Here is a 21,645-nt window from a genome sequence, read left to right as displayed (position 1 = left end):
TCTCCCTGCAGCACCCCATATTTTCCAATAGCACTGCGGAACCGCGCCCACTGTTGGCAGATCGCAGCTTTTTTTTTCTTTTTTTTTTAAACTCCGTTTTACTTCGATCAAATAAACAATTCCGTTTAGCATTTATTAAACATAAATAAGCAAGGATTCGGGAGCGCGAGGCACAGGCCGGGAGAAGCCAGCACCCGAACGAAAAAGGCTCGCCAGGGCAAATTCCGCGGGCTCTGGCAGCGCCGATGGACCCGTCACGAGAATCTGCTGAATCAACGAGAACTCGAAGAGAAGAAACGTTCTGACACCGGCCTAACGTGGCGAGCGGACACGCACGCCTCCCGCGTCTGCCGCACTTTCATATTCTGACCGCATTTGTGTTTTAGCTACTCGCGCCTTTATACGTACTTTTTCAAATACTTTATTACATTTCTGATGCCCAGTCAAATGTAAAAAAATAAAAGGTAAAAAAGTACGCGCAAGAAAATGTACAGAAGGCGCATTTCTAGGTATAAATTGTCCTGAAACTCTGTGTTTGGCCCATTGGCTTCAGAAAAAAAAAAAAAAAAAAGGAATGAAAGGCCTCCTTTCATTGAGGGGCGCTGACGTGAGGGGAGTCGGCTGGGGGGGGGCTTGGGCCTTACCTGCCGGCCCCTGACAGGTCACTGATCAAACGCGCTGGCTCTCTCAGGTAGCCGTCCCGTCTGTCCGTCTCATGTGGCAGGCACAAAAGCCCCGATCTGGCCGTCTGCGCTCCAGACACAAGGCACGCTCGCTAATCTACAGCCGCTGCCTGGGGGGAGAAGTACCTGTCTGACTCCTCCCCCCCACCCCCTTCACAGATCCTCACAAAGATTCGCCCGGGCTCCCAGAAAATCCAATACGCTCAGTGACTGACATCAAACGGAGACCACGGGGGGATTCGACGCATCGCAAACTGCACGATGAACGTACGACCACCTTTTTTTAAAAAGACGGGCGCGCGCATGTCGCGCTAGATGGCGCGTACGCCATTTTTCGGAGTAAACTGAAACTGTGCACGGCCAGAGCAAGACTAATCCAGATATTGCGTGGCCCTGGATTCAATCAAAATCACTTGGCCACATAAGACAGAAGTTTAGCTGGATTCAATCAAGCCAGTCTGGTGCTCTGATAGATGAATGTTATTCTATTACTCACAATTAGCACACTTAGCTTTGTCATAGGTCCCCAGCCTGTTTCTCCAGGGGGGAAGTCACATTCTGCAGATGTTCCCACGCTGACTCACATCTATGCTAACTCTGCTATCTGGTAGATTAGCCTACCTGTTGGCCAGTTTTGTTCAGGAAGGTCTCTTGGTGCAATAAAGCAACGTGCTACTTTCACAGGAAGACAAGTCCACCATTAACAACCCATCTTGCAGGCAGGTGAAGATGAAATTGATTAGTGATATTAAATTTGCCGCAAGTTGCAGCAATTAAATGCCGATGAATTAATCGATTCAAGCATTCACAGAACAGAGTTTTCAAGCTCTGCATGCATAGCTAAGTGACAGACGTCAATGAAGGTCTGACCCAAAGAACAATGTCACGTATGAAGTCAGGAATGCGCACTTCATCATGTCCACTGAGGCACAGCCCACGGTGTCAATCACTCAGGGAAAGGTCATCTTCACCGGCTGCAACGTTTCACTTCCTCTGCCGTACCTCATCATAGCGAGCCATTTTCAAAAATATGGCACTGAATTAATCTCGGAAAGGTTGGACAAGGTTTGACTGTGTCGCAGTTGGCCTCACAGTAGCTAACTGAGTTTAACCGGATTGAGGGGAGTGTCTTACAAACAAACAGGCTTTCTCTCTAAATGTACAACACTGCTTGGCCTGTATCACACTGCTACACTCACTTGACCATTTTCCCTTTCGCAACTTTCGCTTTCCCTCTGTTTTGTTTCAACTTACAATAAACGATAAAATTATGCAAGGTGCCTAAAATTAGGTGCCTTCTAGCACTTACATTCACTAACAAAACCCAACAAAGAGAAACACATTCGTATGCTTGACATTGGCCAAGTAAGACGTCAAACTGTGGAATGATGGGATGTGTGCAGAAGGTGGTTCGAAATCAACTCAAACACACACTCAAACCAGCGATTATACGTGGTGTGTAATGAACGAATTATTTGTTTTTCCAGATAATGACTGAAAGCAGTGGCGCTACTGTGTCAGCGATTTGACCGCCTTGTTAATGTGTAGTCTAAGGGTGTTACTCACACATCCGCCAGCAAGGATTTCAGCGGGAAGTGGGATCGTTCCATCCTTCTGGACAGTTTTTCCTCGGACAAAATCATTCACCTGTAACATAACCATCGAAATATCAAACACAAGCACATTCTGTACAAGCCACTACTACATTAGCGGCACAGCATCGTGATTTAGGACTGTATGCGAGGCTACAATAGTCAGAAATAATGCAAGACGCAAAATATAAGTCCTTTTTTTTTATTGCCAATGAACTCCAGCTTCCCTGCTGATGTGCTAGGCCGCAGCGGCTAAACCGACCTTCAGAGAGGATATAGAGGGAAACAAAAGCTATTCCTAGATGAAATGTGTCCCCTGGAAAAGGCAGCAGGCACCATTTTGATTTGGATTAAGCGCGTGCGGTGGAACGAGGCACTTACTGTAAGCTTTATGGCCTTCTCTGGAGCCACACCCAGAAGCTGCGGTACCAGACCTATAATTAGGAAACACGACGATTAAAAAAAAAAAACAGAGCGAGGCCAGGAAGCAGGACTCGCGGGCTGCAGAGTTTCCTCAACACAGCCCTAGGCCCACGGCATCCAACGAGTCTTATAACCCCGAGCTAATCAGAGAGACTGACGTGAAACGTTTAGACATCAAACCTTTTAAGAGGGCTACGACGTGAAAGAAACTATACGCCTCCATACACTCTCTCCAGTTTACCAAATTACAATGCAAAAGTTCCAGCCGGTTAAAGATAAACCAATTAATCACATTTTGAGCTCACAGAGAGCCCCTCCCACCTCCTTCGAGTAACAAACAGACGGATGACGGGGGGGTTTGAGAGCGCGGCGACGCCTCGCAGACACCGGGCGGAAAGGTATCATTACACCGGCTTTGGCGTATGATAATGAAACGCGGGCGTGGCCGCCCGAGAGCGCTTCTCCTGACGCCGCTCGCCGCCGAGCCGCTCGGATTGGCACTCGACTCCGCCGGGTTAATTAGACAGGGTCCTGAGACAATGACATCATCAGGGCTACTGTTTCAGAGCAAATCGGATCCACGTGCGTCTTTCGCAACCGTTTGATTTCAACGTGGAAGCACTTAACCGATTTCAGGAGAACTGAGAGAGAGAGAGAGAGAGAGAGAGACGGGGGGGAGGGGAGGGGAGGAGGGGGCGGCGGGAGACTGATCTTTGAATTTTATTTTTGGAAGCATCTAACTTCGCCGTTTCGCGACGCCTGGAAACTCTATACGCGGTATGTAAATCCAGCTTCCAGCAAAGTAGAAAACCGATTCTTGAACAGTTATGAAAACCATTAGTCAGAGTCCTCATTCCGCGTTTCCAGCACGCTCGCGCGGGCGCGGCGTCACTCATCCAGGAGGCGTGCGGTCGGGCCGCCGTTAATGCCTCGCATGTGCGCGACACAAGACCCCGACCGAGCCGTTAAAGAAGCCGCGAGGAGCTCCAGAGCTGGAACGAGCTCCGGTGTGAAACGGAACACGTACCGCCATTTTCGCTGTGTTCCTCTGCCTCGGAAAGTCTTTCAGAACCCAGCGCGCACAAAAGAAACCGTCCCTGCAATCGTTCGCTCGTTTCTATTTCTCAGATTCGAACAGCAAGCGGCAGGAGGAAGCCTTTGTGAGCCGGGGAAAGGTAACGGGCGTCAGATAAAGCTTTAGCACGTTCCGTCTAGCCCCGAATTCTTATCCTAGCTTTAGCGGTGTGGCCTCCACGGCCGTCATCCTCACAGAGAGAGAGAGAGAGAGGCGCCGAGCGCTCGCTACCCGAGCGCCGCGGACGGCGGCCACTACGCAGGCACGGCCTCCACGCGCGCTTCTCTCCGCCCCTTCGCTCGGGAAGGACGCCGACGCAACGGCCGCCCCGTTTTTCGCGGCCTCCGCGTGAGCCGTCGTAGAAACAAAGGGATAGCGGTCGCCGGGACCCCCGACCCCCTGTCCGCGTAACGGTTTCGCGGTTTTTCGGAGACTGACCTCTGTAGAGGCCGAAGAAGCCCTCGTAGCGCACCACCTTCTTGAAGCAGTCGAAGCTGCTCTTGTACATCAGCTCCCCGACGAAGGAGCCCGACGTGCGCTGGTTCTGCATGCGGGTCTTCACCAGGTCGATGGGGTACACCGCGGTGGCGCCCACAGCTGAGGGCGAGAGAGAGAGAGAGAGACCGGTTACAAAGCAGGGTTCAGCGTTAAGGGTTTGTTTTTTCCCCACACTTGTCCGGTCGGCCATGTTGGTAAGAAATCTACTTGCTCAAACTACATTTATACTGCTCCGATATGGCAAAGTTTACTTGTTGCATAAAAAACTCAAAGCCTCTGTAATAAGATTAACACATCCAACCCCCCCCCCCACCCCCCCAACAAAAAAATTAATTAATTAAAATCTCCCGTTATTTAAAACTGAACACATAATGAGTGAGAGATTCAACTGTCAGGTAAGTCTGTTCCGCAGTAATATCTGTGGCATCAGTCAAGACCTTACTGTACTAATGTTCCTGATTCTATGATTGGTCAGTGGTCTCAGTAACCAATGTGACACTGGCCTTGTAACATTTTTTTTCTCAGACGCGACTCAGGCTTCTGTCCTAGAATTACGAACCAGCCCTGTCCAGGCAAGCGGCTGAACAGTTTTACTTGCCGCGAGCAATTGGACAGGCGTTTAAGTGTATAACCTTGAACGCCCAAACCCAGCAAAATAAAAAAATGACCTGCGTTGGGGCCTACAACGGGGGGCCGAGAGGGGGCGCAAAAGGACGCACAAAAAAAAAATCTAAAACAAAGAAGTCACATGACTTTAAACTCATCAATTAGACCTCATCTCCAAAAAAAAAAAAAAAAAAAAAAAGAGAAAAAAAAAAAAAAACTGCGCTAGCTACAAAGGGCTGCGATGCTGACGGGTTTTAATTAAAAAGGGTACTGAAGGGCGCTACCTCCTTATTAACCTGTCTCTGGGTGAAGCCCGTCTGGAGCCAAACCAGGCAAGGAGGCACCACCTCCGAAAAGCCTCTGATCAGTGACAGGTACAAAAGAATCTGCACACAAGGTTCCCGCGGGACACGCCCACCGCCCCCGCCCTGGGAGACGTCGCCTTCTGAAGGCAATGGGGCAGCTTTGTGCCGCTTACCCCGTGAGGCCCTACGGGGGGCTGGGGGCTGGGCCGGGGGGGGGCAGGTTATGTGGGGTGGGAAAAGTGGAGTGCGGGGGGGGGTGAGTGGAGGGGGGAGGAAAGTTAGGTGGGGGGGGGGGGGGGGGGAGAGGGAGTGCAGGGGGGGTGGATGAGGGGGGGCAGGTTATGCAGGGGGGGAGGGGGGGGGTGGATGAGGGGGTTTAGGAACACAACGATCCGTGACCCACCTCCAGCGATTGAGCCCAAGCCGAACCTGTAGGCGGACTCGGCTGCCTGGACGAGGAAGGGGCGGGACACCTCGCCGGTGGACTGCTGCTCAGATGTGGGGGGTGGGGGGGGGGGGGGGGGGGGGGGGGCAGAGACAGAGAGACGGGAAGAGAGTCAAACGGCTGTCGAAAGGGCAGCAGAGGGGGGGGCGGGCATTCATGGTTTCAGGACAATCTCTGGGGTTAGCCTGACTCGACCCACCCCAGAATAACATTTCCAGTCATTTCCAGTCATAGAAAGCCTAGCGGTAGCATTGCCACCCATTCCGATTCCACATGTTTCAGTCTCGGAGAAAAAAAAAAGCCTCAACATGCTTAATGATTATCATGCCCTGGGCTTTTTTTTTTTTTTTGCTTTTTTTGAGTTAAAAAGCTTAATTTGAAGAAGTTCGGTGTGCATGTTCAGGAATCATGCAGAGAATGCAGACAGTTCTTCTCGTTACTCTCTCTCACACACACACACACACACACACACACACACACCATTTAACTAAACAAAGCAGCTGGTCATTAAGTGATCTGACTTTCAGTTTGTTAAGGCTGTGACAGATCCTTGCGTGCTTCTGTTGAGCGCATTCCGTTCTGTTGCGAAGCAAACTCCTGCAATTTGCTTTGCTGAATTAATGAAAGGAGGAGGGAAAAGAAAAATTACAAACAAAAACAAGCTGTGATTTAAGTCCAGGTTCGATTCTCCCCAGACCTGGGGCTGCTGCGCCATTCTGCGTGTGTTAGTCAAGCGGACGGGGCCAAGAGGCCTCGGGCGATTCGAACCCGCGCGGGAGCGCGACCGGAGCGTTAGCGGCCAGCCAAGCGCCGTGCCCCGCCCTCTCCGCGCCGCGGGTACCTGTCGCTACCTGCCGGGAGTCTTCGGAGTTCCGTCCGCGGGGCCCCTCCCCCAACCCCCAACCCCCACGCCGCCGCGCCGCGGTCCCGCTCGTGGTTGGCGCTCCGGCGGGGGGTCCGGGGGCTGGCGGGGGCGAGGGGGCCCGGGCCGCGGGCCAAACCCTCCCCTCGGCTGGCTGCGGTAGGCCCCGGCGTCTCCGCTCTGCCCCGACCGGAACCAGCCAGGCGCGGAGGGAGCCGCTTCGCCCCGCGCAGTCTGGGAGCACTTCTGACAGAAAGGAACATCCTGCCTCACCCCCCCCAACCCCCACCCACCAGCCCTCTCCAACCCCAACCCAACCCCCCTCCTCCGCCCCCAGCCCCCCCCCCCCCGCCCCCCCGCCACCGCCGAGCCGCCGTTCTCGACCCGCTCCGTCGTTTTTCATTTCCCTCGTCTGCACATCTGAAAACGAAAACGATCTTGGACGGCTGGAAGACGGGGAGGCGTGTGTGGAGGGGGGGGTGGGGGGGGGGGAGGAGGGGGGGGGACAATTTACGACTTTTTCTGTTTGAGAATTCTTGTGCCAGACCAAATTGCTGCCTGAAAAAGAGGCAGCTCTTTTCCGCGCCGGCCGACCGAACCGCTGGAGGTAGCTCGCTGCAGCCCGCGGGGCCGGGGCGGGAGCGGTGAAGTCACGCGGCTGCGGAAACTGCAGCGGGGAGCCGGAGGAGACGGCCCGCGTTTACAGCGATTACCGCGTAAGCCTCCGTAATCTGCAATAACACACATTTCAGCGTTTACAGCACACTTCTCTCCCTGTAGAACAGTCCTGCACTTCAACACCTTTCAGCCAAAGTTAGGCCGAAGGTGCCTCCATAGACAGGAACAAAATTTGTGTCAACCTGAAATAGACGTTTAGACAAAAAAAAATGTACAGATAAACAGCAAATTAACAAGGCAGTTCAAAGCTTGGCTTCAATTGCGCAATACCTGGACCCCAAAAACCGCAATAGCAGAATGGTGAAAACTAAATTTATACTAGAAAATATATGGTTGAATATAAACTTGTGTGGATTACATCATCTAGCAGGTGACTATAGCCCACCATGTGCTAGTAGCTGAAAACAATTCAAGTAAAAAAACAACAGTAATCATTATAGATCTTTTTCAAATGTGTATATAAGCCCACCACTGCTACTTCCTCTGTCAACTCCAAACAGTGCAGACTGGCATTTGCTTCCTCTGAGACGCACACAGCCAGCTGCCACTCCCTGTCACACTGCAGTCCACCAGCTCAGCTACGCAGTCATTGTGCCGGCAGTAGGGATGTGAATAATGAATAATGTGGCAATCGGATACTCTTTTCACTACTCACACAGTATCTGGATGCTCGTTTTCACTACTCAAACAGTATTTGGTTACTCGTATTCACTACTCAAACAGTATTTGGATACTCGATTTCTCTACTCAAACAGTATTTGGATACTTGTTTTCTCTACTCAAACAGTATTTGGATACTCGTTTTCTCTACTCAAACAGTATTTGGATACTCGTTTTCTCTATTAAAACAGTATTTGGATACTCATTTTCTCTACTCAAATGGTACTTGGATACTCGTTTTCTCTACTCAACGGTACTTGGATACTCGTTTTCTCAACTTAAACAGTATTTAGATACTAAAGAGATCAGAGACGACCGTCGAGATGACAGTTGTCCCGTGTCTGTGCTGGCGAGGGCAGGATGTGACGTGTGCTTTGCTTTCATAGCATTCTGAGTGCTAGCTGTTCCGCCTGTGAATATTATTACTGTGCCGCACAATTTGCACTTCACATTCTCGCTGCTTGCTTGAATGAAATAATTCCACGATGCGCTACGATGATTTTGCTTTGTGTTGGCTAGCAGATCAGCTAACGCAAACGTTACTGGCAGTAGGCTAACTTTGCTCACTTGGATTTGTCAACCGCCATTTGTCTAATGTTGTCCGTTTGAATTTGGAAGGGGTAACATCTACATTTTTAGTGCGTTTTAACATAGTTAAACAGTTTCATCATAGGCTACAAATTTTATGAAAATGAATTAAACGCTCCTTATTTGTTTGCATTGGCAGAGTTTTAAATTTAAATCGAGTAGCCGAATATTCAGACATTCATTCACAGCCCTAGTCAGGAGGAGTACACTTCCTCTGCACTTACCACAGACAGACTGCACGCACCTGAACAAAAAGTGGAGCTGTACTTGCAAAAGGAGGTGAAGGCAATACCGCCAACTGAAGCTCTCCCTCCCTGGTGGTCTCAAGTGGCAGCTTATATGCGACCTGCTCTTAAAATTTGGCAATGGGGAGTTTGACGCCCCGATTCCAGTTAACAGGCCATGTCACAGCAGTGACAACAACTGTTTATGCTGGACACACAGCTCAAAAGCTCCCAATAAACAATATGTATGAAAGAAATGTACTTCACAGGAAAGCACACCGTGGCACAGAAAGATTTAGTTCTTTTTTTACCTGTCTCTGGACCTCGGCAAGGTTGTACGGAAGAGCCCCCTCCTCCAACGGCGCGATCTGTTCGATGTCGACGAGGCCCACGCGCCTGCGGGGAAGGGAGAATTCAGTCAGCTGACCGCGGGGCGCTACAGGGCAGAAGAGGGGCGGGGCTTCCTCCGAACACAGGGCCCGCGCGGCGTTCCCGGACCCCGGACGAGAATTCCGACCGTCATGGGAACGATTATCTCTGGCATCTCCAATCAGGGCCGGCGGCGATTAAAGTATAGCGTTGCGCAGGACATAACGATCAGGTGCACGCCAGAGAAGCAATTACCGGTGCGCGAGGACGGCGCTGATGTAAGGAAAGCGATCCGCGTACAGTAACATCCGTGAGCCGCGCCTCAATTTCCCTCAGAAACGCCAAGCCGGCGGGCTTAGCTCGCGAAACCCCCTTATCCGGACGGTCCGAGCGGACGTCTCGACTTCCTTTGATCACGTCGACCGTTTTTCCAATCAGTTTGGTCAGCGACAGGCCCAGGGACAAGCCTACGGTCGGCGCAAATTCAGCCTGTACATCGCTGATCCTGCTTTACCACAGTGCATCATCTCTGTGCTCGGTAATACAAACGCTTCATGAAATATTATAAGCTGTCGTTTATATCATTAAAATGGCTGAGTTCAGGTCATCACTCTTTTTCAGATGAAGCACCAAAGAGAGGAATCATCTTGCTTTAATTAAAAAGGGCAGCAATTTACAAAAGCAAAGAGGGGGGAAAGGCCAAACAGCAAAGCGAGCGGATTTATTCAAGAATAGCACATGGCATCTTAGCATTGTTTAAAGGTATTAAAAACCATATTTGATAATGCCTCTACCAAACATGGCCGACGTGTATGAATAAAGCTTATAATGTCCATCACAGACAAAGGGGACAGTTAGCCGCCGCAGTGTGATGTAATTAAAGACGCGCGGATAAAGTGGTGACATCACCGTTTCCTGTAGTACGGTGGCTGAGAGGGCCACGCTGCTGTACTCACCCCCGCGGCTCAGACAGGTCAGCCAGCTTAAACAGGATGTCCACCTCCATGGGGGTCACCTGACCAAACCTCTGCGCCGCTATGATGAACTCCTCTGAGGCAAGGGAGACAGAGCACAGGGCATCAGCCCTCTCTTTGGGGTACAGTACTAACTGAAAATACAGTTACGAAAACACAATACATCACCCACACTACAAAATTAACTTAAGTAACAACTAAATCCTGATTATACTGAGTATCCACACAAGTGCGCGTGCACACACACACATACACACACACACACACACACACACACACACATATGCACACACACACACACACACACACACACACACACACACACAAGTGCGAACACACACGTTCATTCATGCAGCATGGTCTTGCCTGCCTTTGTACCACTCCTATCTTGATATCAATTATTCTTCATAATAATTATTATTACTGGTGTTATTGTTCTCCTTCCACCATCATTTCAGAAAATTACCACCCAAATTTACACTGATACGCTGAAACAATTTAAAGGATTCCTTCAAGCATGTTATTTCTTTATGCCTTTTTTTTTTTTTTTGGTTGCCTAAATCAGGTTCATTGTTTTACGAACGTCTCCAAATCCACATGGATTAAACCACAGAACTGCAGAGCAGTTCCAGAATGGAGACCACATTGAACCCAAACCAGGAACCAATATATAGCGAGTCCCATTACTGGCATCCAGTGACTCAAGAGCAGCAGTATGCTGTTACATGGTTGGTGCGTCGCTCTATACAATGCAGCAGAGCTCATGTTTACTCTTAAGCAGTAAACACTTTCAGCCCACAAGTCCCCCCCCCCCCCCCCTCTGTACGCTTCCTTAACCACTGCGCACATGTGAGACCATCACGGTTCATCTACGGTCACCTAATGGGAACAAGGACACTCGACGGCAAGCAACCCCGGCCGGCTGTCTCTACCTGTATTGTGTGGCACCCGCACAAGTGCGAAGGCGGCCACACGAGCGCCCGCACGTGCAGGCGGGGGTGGGGTGGGCGGGGCTTCGCCGGCGGGCTGGGGGCCGGTGGTATTTGTGGTTTTTTTTTTTTTTTTTTTCCCCCAAAGGTTCCTCCAGCGCCACATGAGGTACTAATCAGAAGGGGACGTGCTGGAGACGGAGGGCGAGGGGGACGTGTAAATCTGCACGCGGGCCGTCCCGGAGGGGCACCGCGGGGCAGATAGCATCGCATTCCGAGCGGCGCGGGGCGGGGCGGGGCGCGGGCGTGCTCGGCGGCGGCGCCGGCAACGCGTTTCGGCCCGGGCCGCTCCGTGGTTCACCGACCGGGCGCAGGGCCTGGCGAAACTCGGGGCCCTTTTCGAGAAACCCTCCCCTCTGTCCATTTCCCTGTGGGGTTCCCCCTTTTTTTTACACTGAGTGGCGAGCAGAGGAGGGGGCGGGGGTGCGCACGGGGAGGTTCCGGGAGGAAGTGGCGAAGACACCGCCGCGGATCGCAGACGGACCGGGGGCGGCGGAAATCGGCCTCTTGTGTGTGCCGGGCCGCGTCCGGCAGGCACGTCCACACAAAGGGCAGCGGGGGTGAGGCGGGGTCGCGGTCGGGGACGGGGACGGGGGGGTGGGGGAGGGACAAAAGAAAAAATAGAGGAAGCAAACTGCGACCGACCTTTAGTGACCTCGACGTCTTTGCGACTCCCGGCCAGAGTGGAGTAGATCTTCCTCATGAGCTCCATGTTGTTCAGCAGAGAATTAAAGCCACTGAAGTAGGAGAAGCTGACCTGGTGGGACGTGCCACCACCAGCGACCTGAAGGGGGGTACAAACAAGAGCAAGGGGAGGATGTGGGGGCAAAAAAAATCATGAATGCAGTCCTGTTTTATGGCAAAAACATGCACAAACAATATGTAACACATTTTGGGGGGGGCGGAGGGAATCAACTGGCTCCTGGATTATTTTTTTTTAGGATAAAGCGGGGAAAAAAGGGATCGATCGCTAATCATTAACAGAATTTGTAACCATCAATGCCTACAGGAATTAAATAAATACAGAGGAGAATTACTGCTTGAAGCCCAGTAGTAATTTAAGAGGATCCAAGTTCTAGAACCGTTTTAATTAAGATGTTTCATGAGAAGTGGCACCTAATAAACAGGAAACAAAATAAAAAAGAAATAAGACTCAAAAATAGAATCTGCAAGTGTTGTGCCTCAGCATGCAAATTAAAATTCCTGAAGCCTGCAGCCTCCTCTCTCATCACAGAAGGACAGGTTTCTACGCGGTTTCATAGCATTACTTACACTCACATAAAAACAAAAGCTAATTTCTCAGCCGTTTGCTTGTTTGGTTTAATCAGATTTGGTTTTATATCAAATTCAAAAATGAATTCCCCCCTGGCCTACATAAATGAGCCCACTGGACTAGTTAGGAGGTTAAAAATGTGTGACCTGCTATGTTATTCAGTGGGGGGTGGGGAGGAACACACTAACAACCCCTCACTAGATGGCAGTGTAAGCTTTACAGTGTCTTGCCTGAAGCTACCAAAACAGGTACCCCTCAAACACTTCTGTCGACCTACAGCACAACAGAAAACGCTCCCTAACTGGGCAGGTTCAACCGACCTCTGTCGGTAAGCCAACACCTTTCCACCGGTCTGATCAGTACGACGGTCGTTTAAAGAGAAAACTGTTTCACAGACACCGGGTCTGGTTCTTCCAGTCTTCATGTGCGGCCCGTAAATGAGAGGACGAGGTGTTTAAAGCTGGAGTTTAGGGGAACGTTACCTCTAATTCATTTCCGATCGCTTCTGCGGGAGCGTGTTTACTAACGGTAGCGTAGCTCCCTGGTCTCTGAGGCAGATGCTGAGAGAAAATGACAGAGGGCACGAGCGGCGGCGTTTGTGTGGAGGGCTGCGCGCATAAACCAGAAAACCTCCGTGCTCGAAGGGGAAAAATAAAGGGGGGAAAAAAAACCCCTCTAAAATAGGGTGAAGCACTGGAGGGAATTGGCTGCTCGATTTATGGTCGATTCCGTCACTGAAATAGGCTCGCGGTCCGCTCGCGGCTACTCGCTAGTCGCGGCGACCGAGTTGGACTCACGGCGACCAAGGACTCCTCCACAAACGGCGTCAGCATGTGCGGCCGGATGGTGACCATGATGTCCCGGAAGTCCAGGGCAGTGATAGTGCCGGTTCGGGCCTTGTCCCTCTGGATGAAAGCCTGCCTTGCATGCTCCAGTTGCATTTCCTGTGTAGTCATGGAGACACTGAGTTATGGAAACTGGCTGGCGGGAGAGCCATCCGGCTCAGAATGCAGAAACTAGTTCTTGAGACTGAAACAAAAACTAAACAAACACTGGAAGTCCTTTTCCACGGGATTTTTCATTTATTTAAATATCTTTTGCTTTTCAGATATCGAGAGGGCATGCTGTAGACCTTTGTGACAATGAAACCTTGTAACTCCAAAATGTTGTCTCCAAATTACAAGATGCTATTTTGAGCAGGCATAATATGTCCATTACAAAACTTGCCATTGTGAAGTAAAATTTCCCCCTGATTGTACATAATTTTCAGGTTACATAGTTTATTTATTAATCAATTTATTTATATATTTCAGTGGGGAAACTAAGACTTGAGCTATTTACCATGCAGGTTTGGACTTGGGAATAGTGAAGAAAGGGCCTCACTGCCCCTGGAGTTCACACGAGACACGATGAGGCCCTTGCCGCCATTTTCCCTCTCAGTTACTGAGAGTCGGCAGTTGGTGGAGCTGCAGTCATTTGCTCTTGAGCCGTGTGTTGGTGTGTTTCTCAGATTATCCGAGGCCTTGATTAAACACACCCCAGGGTATACGTGCTCAACGTGCTGCCACGACACCTAATCACACCTCAAGGCTCGCAGTGCCACACAACAGCCCCGCAAAAAAGTGCTTCTTTAAGACAATGGGTAACACTGACACAGTCACACGTGGGCTTACAAAGGCCACAATTTCTTCGAAGGTTTAAGAACAGTGTTTGATAATACCTAGTAATATCTCATATTGAAAATGAAGTGCAATTACTGGATTATAACAATAAATAACTAACAATACCTTCATATTGAACCTATTCTTATTATACGTCATTATGTATACAATTATGTGCACAAATTATAGGTAGTTACATAAACATGAATTCCTTACACAAAGTTACAACGCACGACGCATTAAAAGAACAAATAGCATTAAAAGAAGGTATTTTTTTCGATGGATTAATAGACCAATATTCAGCACCTGAAGCTATCGACTCAATTCAAGGCAACAGCAAAACAACAGACAGCAGTATACAGTCACAGACCACCTGAAAACTGAAAAGACGCTGCGGTTTCAAGATTGACATGCCATAAAAGAAAATCAGCAATTCAACGTTTAAAATGGCAGGATACGATAAGCACCTATGCCCGTCTGTGAGAAACGTCAGTTGTCACCACTAAGATTACCGTGAAAACTCTTCATTAGCCGAGGTTATTGTAATTGCTTTACCCCCACAATGAAAACCGTGCCAGGAGTCTTTAAAAAAATAGGTCTACAAAAAAGGGCCAGAGATATTTACAAAAATTGCGCTGCAACTGAAAAGACACCATTAAAATTGACCCAGCAAAAAAAAAGAAAGAACAAGACAATAATAGTGCAAATGCGGCAGGAACAAAAAAAAAAAAATTGACAAGATAGAGTTAGTGTGGAGTAGTCAAAACAAGACAAAAACTCTGGGGCAGAAAAATGCCAGACCAACAGCTAGATTAAATTAAAAATGTTTGAGAGACAGCTGCAAAACAATCGTGGCACATAATCTTGCAGTTTACCGTTTTAGTCGTTCAAGCCTTAAATTACGCAACTGTGCGGGCCTGGAGATGTGGTTTGCTGGTGGGCTTTATAGTTTGGAGGTACTGCAGGCATTTACTAGTTTAAAAAACCCCAATGTTGACACCACCACTGTTTTATTGCATTTAAACGTTCTTAGATTTGAGGAAAAACATTTGTCATTTTTCTGTTTGCCATAATTATTTAGTGAGTCTTGACATTTTACCTGAACTGAAACAATGAAATACCTTTGAAGGAAAAACGTTACAAATTCTCTTCGGGAGGTCTTTTTTTTTTTTTCTTACACAACGTGTTAAAAAAAGAAGGAAAAAAAAGACCAGTTAGAAATGCTATTATAATAATGCGAGGTCTAATTACAGCATAGCTACAATGTGCTTTTGCTACACGTATGTTAGCCTAACATCTGAATCATAATGAATACAGTTGAATGAGGTCAGGACCACATACAAAGAACCACATTTAACTTTCCAGAGAATTCCAAAACTCCTTTTCCAGATAATTTTCGCAAGACAACAAAGATAATCCTTTGCCAGAATTTTGATACAGAAACGCTTCTTATATAATCTAGCCCTGTGTTCACCTGGATGTTTGCCATTTGGACAATAAGCGTATCAGTCTGATTAAAGGAAATGTTCCTTGGAGGAACAAACCTGGACCGAGGACGTCTACAGCGGAACATTTACTGTACGACACCGGGGCTGTGGAGATAAGTTCCTGTGTGTTCGGATGCATTCCAGGTCATTAACAACAGCCATCTCTCTCAGGTTCTCAGGGTTTGCTTCCACCCACAAAAGGCTTTTGGTACCAGTAAAATATTCCCAAACAGTTACAATATTATGTAGTTGGTTTAGAACCATTTCCCCCATAAAATGTTAGCAGAATTGTTGAGATGCTTCACTGCTAATCTTCACCTGGCTTGTCAATCCCCCATCATAAGAATTGCAGGATATCTTTCCCCAGACTGACAAGCAAAGTACACGCCATCAGAAAGTCCCTGGATGTAAAAAATAATGACACATTTTGTTTTCTTTTTTTCCCCCCACTCACATACAGTTCTATCGCAAGGACCAGCGGCCGAGGAATCCGATAACTAAATAAAGCCGACGTAACAGGAAATGTCCGTTTGGCAATCGCGGCCGTGTGTTCCTGCAGCTAGGTCTCTTTTGGAACGAGGTGCTGGAAAACAACTGGGAGTCACGGGGGGAAAGCGTGCCTGTGAAAAACGTCTCCACCAGCGAGACAGTGTCGGTGTGTTCCGCGGCATGTTCCCTCACCCATCTGGTCCATGTTAACGGCAATATAAAAAGCTCATTCAAACGTAGTGAGGGTAGATGCAAACTTGGCATGGCTCACCTCTCCCGCTGCCCGATTCCAGGTCTAGACATTATATTGGAATGGCTCGCACACCACAAATACAAAAGGAATGCCGCAGCGCCCGCTGATAATATCACTTATAGAGAAACATTTCTACCTGTTTGCAAGGAGCAGTTGGTGCCACGACTACGTCATCTAATAAAAGCCAACTGCTCCCGCAGAAATACAAGCTCGGTGTTTCATTAATGCTTAACAAAGTCAATATGCTTTATTGTGTTGAGAAAAAGGTGCACCGGCCGTTATGACTTTGTGTGCAGGTCTGGCAGGAGAGACAACAAACTGAGCTCTGCATCCAGGGGACCAGTACAGATTCTCTAGAACGCACTTGGAATCAAGGCAAAATTAAGAGGTGCTTGGTAAAGCTATTCAGCAATTAAGAGGACTATTTTTTCTCAAGAGGAGAATGGATACGTGGTAGAACAGGCGTACCAGTAGGAACTGTGTGAACTCTCCATACGAGAGGTGCTTCTTTCGCTCCTTGCCAAAGTGCAGCTGCATGAACTCCGAGTCCCAGTTAAAAGGAATGTGCTGATGAATAGTGGTCTGGCCAAAAACCTGCTTCACATCATCTGAAGGAGAGAAAACGAGAGGAACAACGTTCAGTTAAAAAAAAAAAAAAACTAGCTAACTACATGATCACAGGTAAATACGACCATAGCATCTCACCAAACAAAGACGACAACGCGTGTGATCATCAAGTGATTGTCTGCCAGCCTTCCAAAATGCAAGCGCCCCTTTTCGCTAGGTGTTGCTTTTAAGCTAGAGAAAAGAAGTCTGCTTTCCTTATTGATTTCCCGTATTGATTACGTGATTCAATGTCTCATATTCAAGGTCTTAAAACACCCACATGATTTTCAAGGTCAGTTCTTAAATACCCAAAGGCTATGCTCGGTGTTCCTCAGAAAGAGTCTTCTTTTAAAACTACACAAGTTTATCTGAACAGAAATGGAAAAAGGTAGGCTTGAGCCCCTGATATTTCTGACTGCCCAAAGTTTCGGAAAACCAAAACTGAAGGAATAATAAAAAAAGTAATGTCTGCATAAGCACTGTGGTTCAATCCATCATGTCAGGAGCGCTGGCATTCCTTTTCAATCTGTTCCCTGGACACAATTAGTATTATTCAAAAGCTAATTTGAAAGGTAACGATTAAACATGCGTGCAAATTTGCATGCGTTTCCTGAACGGCCCAACATCCTCTTCCAATGGCATCTTGAACCTGAAAGCATTTCCAGATAAAGCCTCAAGCACGCGCATAAAGACAGTAGCATGAAAGCAGCTGTTTTCGGGATGACCGTTACCACTGTAAAAAATTAAGCAACACAACCACAGCTGCAAAGTTCAAGGAATTAAAAAGACAAGCAAGTCCTCGAAGCAAAGATTAGGTAGCATGGTTTTCTAGATTAGAGGAAAAGCCTATTATTGAAGGACGACAGACAATACAGGTAGGACACATCTGACGTGAGGTCAGAGCACCGAAATAAAACAATTCGATAAGACGGCAACCTGTTTCTTATTACGTTTAAAACAAACAGCATTTCAAACAGCAATGGAGGGGTGGGGGGTGTGGGGGGGAAGAGTGTGTGGGGGTGGAATCTGAGTGAAAATTTCATCCAGGCTGTCTGTCTCTGGAACAAGACAGCTCAGGCAGGTCTGACTCCATAATGAGGCAATAAATATACAGCATTACTACAGAGTAACACTGCTGCGTTATTTCAGACTCTGCATTTATATTATCAGCTTTTATGTACCTGTCAGCACTCAAGGCTGTGAATTTTTTTTTTTCTTGTTGGCTAATGCACAATCAAAGTTGCGTGCATTTCATGTTGCGTGTTTATTGACTCTATTCCACCGGTTACAGCTTGATTCAAAAAAAGAAAGAGGGGAAAAAAAGGCTAAGATTAAAATCCTCCCGTCATTTCGTATTTCTTTTTTTTCCCCCCTGTATCCAGCATGAAAAAAAAAGGAAAATCAAAGGAAATGTAAAAAACGGACAGTTTCAGGTCCCATTTATGCACTGGAAAAACAAACTCTCCTTTAACACAAGCAAGCTGACGCAATTAATTCTGTTAATGCGGTTATAAAGCCGCGAGTCCTTTTCGTTCCCCGAGAACAGCTATTCAAGGTAATGAAAGCTAAAAAAAAAACAAACATAAAATGTGTCACAAGTACGGACATTAACATTAATCCGTGTCCACGGTGATTAATTTTTTTTTTATTTATTTGAAATTATGGCGGAGATTCGGCGCTGGAAATGCTGAAGCATGCAACACGTGTGACACCCGTCACGTGCCATCCCGTTTTTCCACAGCTAAAAAAATTTTTTCGCTCGCTTTTCGATATACTGTACCATTAAGTACATTCATTAACCTTTAAAAGGCACAAATAACAACAGACCTTTTAATTATGAAACCGAAATGTCTCAATTAAATATTTTAATTAAAGCTTTTAAATACGAAAATTTAAATATGTGCATAAAATCAACCGTAATGATCGTACTCCCTACTGACTGGAACAATTACTGAATTTTCTTTCTCTCTGCGCTTCTGTGAGGCACATTTAAAGCTGGGTTCACGTAGCATGTACACGCGAGGCAAAATGAGGTCATTTAAATTAATTAGGCAATTTAAAATATGCATTGCCTACACCTTTGTGCTTGGCAGCATTAAGGTAATGATGTCAATCACATGCTATACACATGGAAGGGTCATTACATACAGTACTCTCCACACAATACCTTTAGAATTAGGTCATTATAATGAAGCAGATAGCCTTAAAAGCATTATAACCCTTAGGGAAACAACTGATTTAAATCTCATATTTACATATTATACAATAAAATAAATAAAAAATAATAATATATAGTATATCATTAATAAATTAATTACATTTACATTTTATTCTTGTGTGTGTGTGTGTGTTTGTGTACGTGGGGGGGAGGGGGGCAAGGAAACTCAAAAGACAAAAACTTTGCAGCACCTAATAAAGCTGCCAAACAATCATTGCTAATTATTCTTCTTGCACAACATGTAACATGGCTGCAAATTGTCAAATATATCCACAGAGAATTAGACAATTATAAACTGACTTTTTCTTCTTACAGTGGTCACGATGGTTAAACAAATGTTCTTCAGAAACACTCTCACGTTCTTAAATGATGGAACGAAAAGTCACTGACACGTGATTTAAAAAAGTTACCGAACGTTGCCACTCCGTTTCCGGTTTTGTCAAACAGCTGGAAGGCGACCATGAAGAGTGCGTCCGGAGAACACAACACAGACTCAAACGCAAGAAACTCCTGGAAGGAAATCAACCTGAAAGAGAAGACGACAAAAAGAAGTTTAAGAGCCTGGAGAAATTTCACAGTTCAAGTTCAAGAGTCACAGACGCAACACCAAGACGCTACTGCGCTGTACAGACCGTTGTTAATAAGTAAGATAATGTGATCCTGATGATCCAGGTACGTTTTTCCAGAACAAAAGGCAGAGGTTGATTTTCCCAATGATTCATGAATGAAATATCAACAAGTAATCAATGCGTGCGAGTGCAATACTGCGATCGGTTCTCCACAGTGAAACAAAAGGCAAGAGCACACTTGTACAGAACACTCTTGACACCCACTGCAATGCTGTACAGTAATTATGAATATTAAACAATTCTGCACAAAATATTGCTATTTCAGTTCTACATTCAGTGTGCAGAACTGGGTGTAAATGGAAGCCAAAACAAAACGACATAATTGGCCAATTGTCTGTTCAAGCACTCTGGATTCAACTACAATATTGTATTAAAATGAGTAATAAAAATACAGTACTGAAATAACATGAGGATGACTTTGGTGAGGACTGCTTCATCGATTTAAATGTAGTTTACATAGTGAGTATCAAATGTGATGTATACGCAATAGCTTATGGGGTATACATGCAAATACAAATTCATTTCCATAGCATACATACATTCCAATGCATACAGTAGTAATGCAATGTACCCATCGCCATCTTGTGAACAATTAAAATGTTCTGGCTTTCCTTGTCCATCTTGTAACAATAATACCAGAAACCTGGTAATGTGTTCCAAAACCTGCTCTTAGTACAGTGTAAAGGCACTGAAAGTTGTTGTTTCACAATCTTGGAAGTCAGCTCCATATTTTCAGTTCACAATGTGCAACTTGCATTTAACTTGATAATTGGCCTGGATTTCCCTGCCCAAAGGCCCCCACCCTACTCCACCATGTGACACCCCCCCCTCCTCCTGCAAGTAATGTTTTACACCAACTGAACCTATGATTTAAAATCACAATTCTATTATAAACATGCTGGAGAACAGAATGAGACTCAATCACCATAACTGTTACTGCTCTTATTAAAATTACCAGCAAGACTCTGACATTGTATTCCTTATGTTTGGCAGGCCCACATTCCCCTCTATTTACATATAAAAACAGACCCACCTGCGCATGCCAAGGCATTCATTTGGTTAGAACTTATAGTATGTCACAATACTTCTGACTACACGTGCACATATTTTCCATTTTCAAAAATATTCATAATGGCATTTTAATGTTCTGTATAGACAATGGCGTATTGGCACAGAAATGACCAGTGTGATGGCAGAGCACATGATTTGCAATTCCCTGGGTAACATTCAAGAATATTTTTCAGTAAAGTGTTCTTAAATGATACTACATGGACCCATGACAATCTCAGAGTAAAAATGCCACTGCATAACCCATATAACAACCCCCCCCCCCAAATTTATTCTGTTGGACTACAGGGGTTACCAGTGCAAGAAATGTACAAGCATGTGTTTGCGCTGACGTGCTGTACATGCAGAGTCTGCATTCCCTTCATTCTATTTCAATAGAACAGAAAACACATTTTAATCTGTCGACAGTGTAAATAAAGGTTTTGGTTGGGGCTAAGATATATGAAGATTGACCCCCACATCACAGTGTTCTAGCTCTCTTCTAACTAATCAGTCAGTTTCAGCACCCATGCCAATTAAAAAAAAAAACTATAAGAAAACTCTTCTGGACTCAAAAATCCAGGTCAAATTTTCTGTGGGAAGGGGTCTGAAAGGTGTCTGTTGTACATTTCACAACTGAAATGATGAAGTGAAGTCAGCTCTAAAGGACAGTCCATACCATGCATTTGCGATTCATTTCAAGGCCATGAGAGGCAATGATTTCATTTTTGTAGCCACTCTAAATTCATTTTGTTCCTGATGAAATTCAAACAGGAATGAGAACAGTTTGTCTCTGGGCATAGTGAGCTGACCCATCGTGGAGTCAAGTTATTGTTTTACTATATATAACCAGAAACGTTAAAACTTCAGGCTACAGTCAGAGTGGATGGGAGAGGTACAGTATTAAACCGCTATGTTGAGGAGATATACATCAGTGTATACCATGCGCAGACACACGTATAGACACACACAACATGTAAGCAGTGTTTGATTCATTCTGACACAAATGAA

At 46.6% G+C, this 21,645-nt stretch overlaps 1 protein-coding gene across 3 annotated transcripts in view; it reads right to left on the bottom strand.

The window, feature by feature from the left end:
* Window positions 1–21,645, bottom strand: part of LOC135261706 (electrogenic aspartate/glutamate antiporter SLC25A13, mitochondrial) — a 63,968-nt gene that overhangs the window by 17,564 nt on the left and 24,759 nt on the right. For all 3 annotated transcript variants that reach the window (XM_064348245.1, XM_064348246.1, XM_064348248.1), the window contains exons 4-13: window positions 19,369–19,484; window positions 16,603–16,742; window positions 13,042–13,188; window positions 11,617–11,755; window positions 9,965–10,058; window positions 8,951–9,035; window positions 5,586–5,670; window positions 4,212–4,370; window positions 2,657–2,709; window positions 2,250–2,330 (exon numbers count right to left, since the gene is read on the bottom strand). In XM_064348245.1, the coding sequence (XP_064204315.1) occupies window positions 2,250–2,330; window positions 2,657–2,709; window positions 4,212–4,370; window positions 5,586–5,670; window positions 8,951–9,035; window positions 9,965–10,058; window positions 11,617–11,755; window positions 13,042–13,188; window positions 16,603–16,742; window positions 19,369–19,484 (1,099 nt within the window). The remainder of the gene's footprint in view (window positions 1–2,249; window positions 2,331–2,656; window positions 2,710–4,211; window positions 4,371–5,585; window positions 5,671–8,950; window positions 9,036–9,964; window positions 10,059–11,616; window positions 11,756–13,041; window positions 13,189–16,602; window positions 16,743–19,368; window positions 19,485–21,645) is intronic.

This window comes from Anguilla rostrata, chromosome 8 (assembly GCF_018555375.3).
Source record: "Anguilla rostrata isolate EN2019 chromosome 8, ASM1855537v3, whole genome shotgun sequence".
Lineage (NCBI taxonomy): Eukaryota > Metazoa > Chordata > Actinopteri > Anguilliformes > Anguillidae > Anguilla > Anguilla rostrata.
The sequence above is the reverse complement of the archived record's forward strand: the minus strand, read 5'-3'. Positions and strand labels throughout refer to the sequence as shown.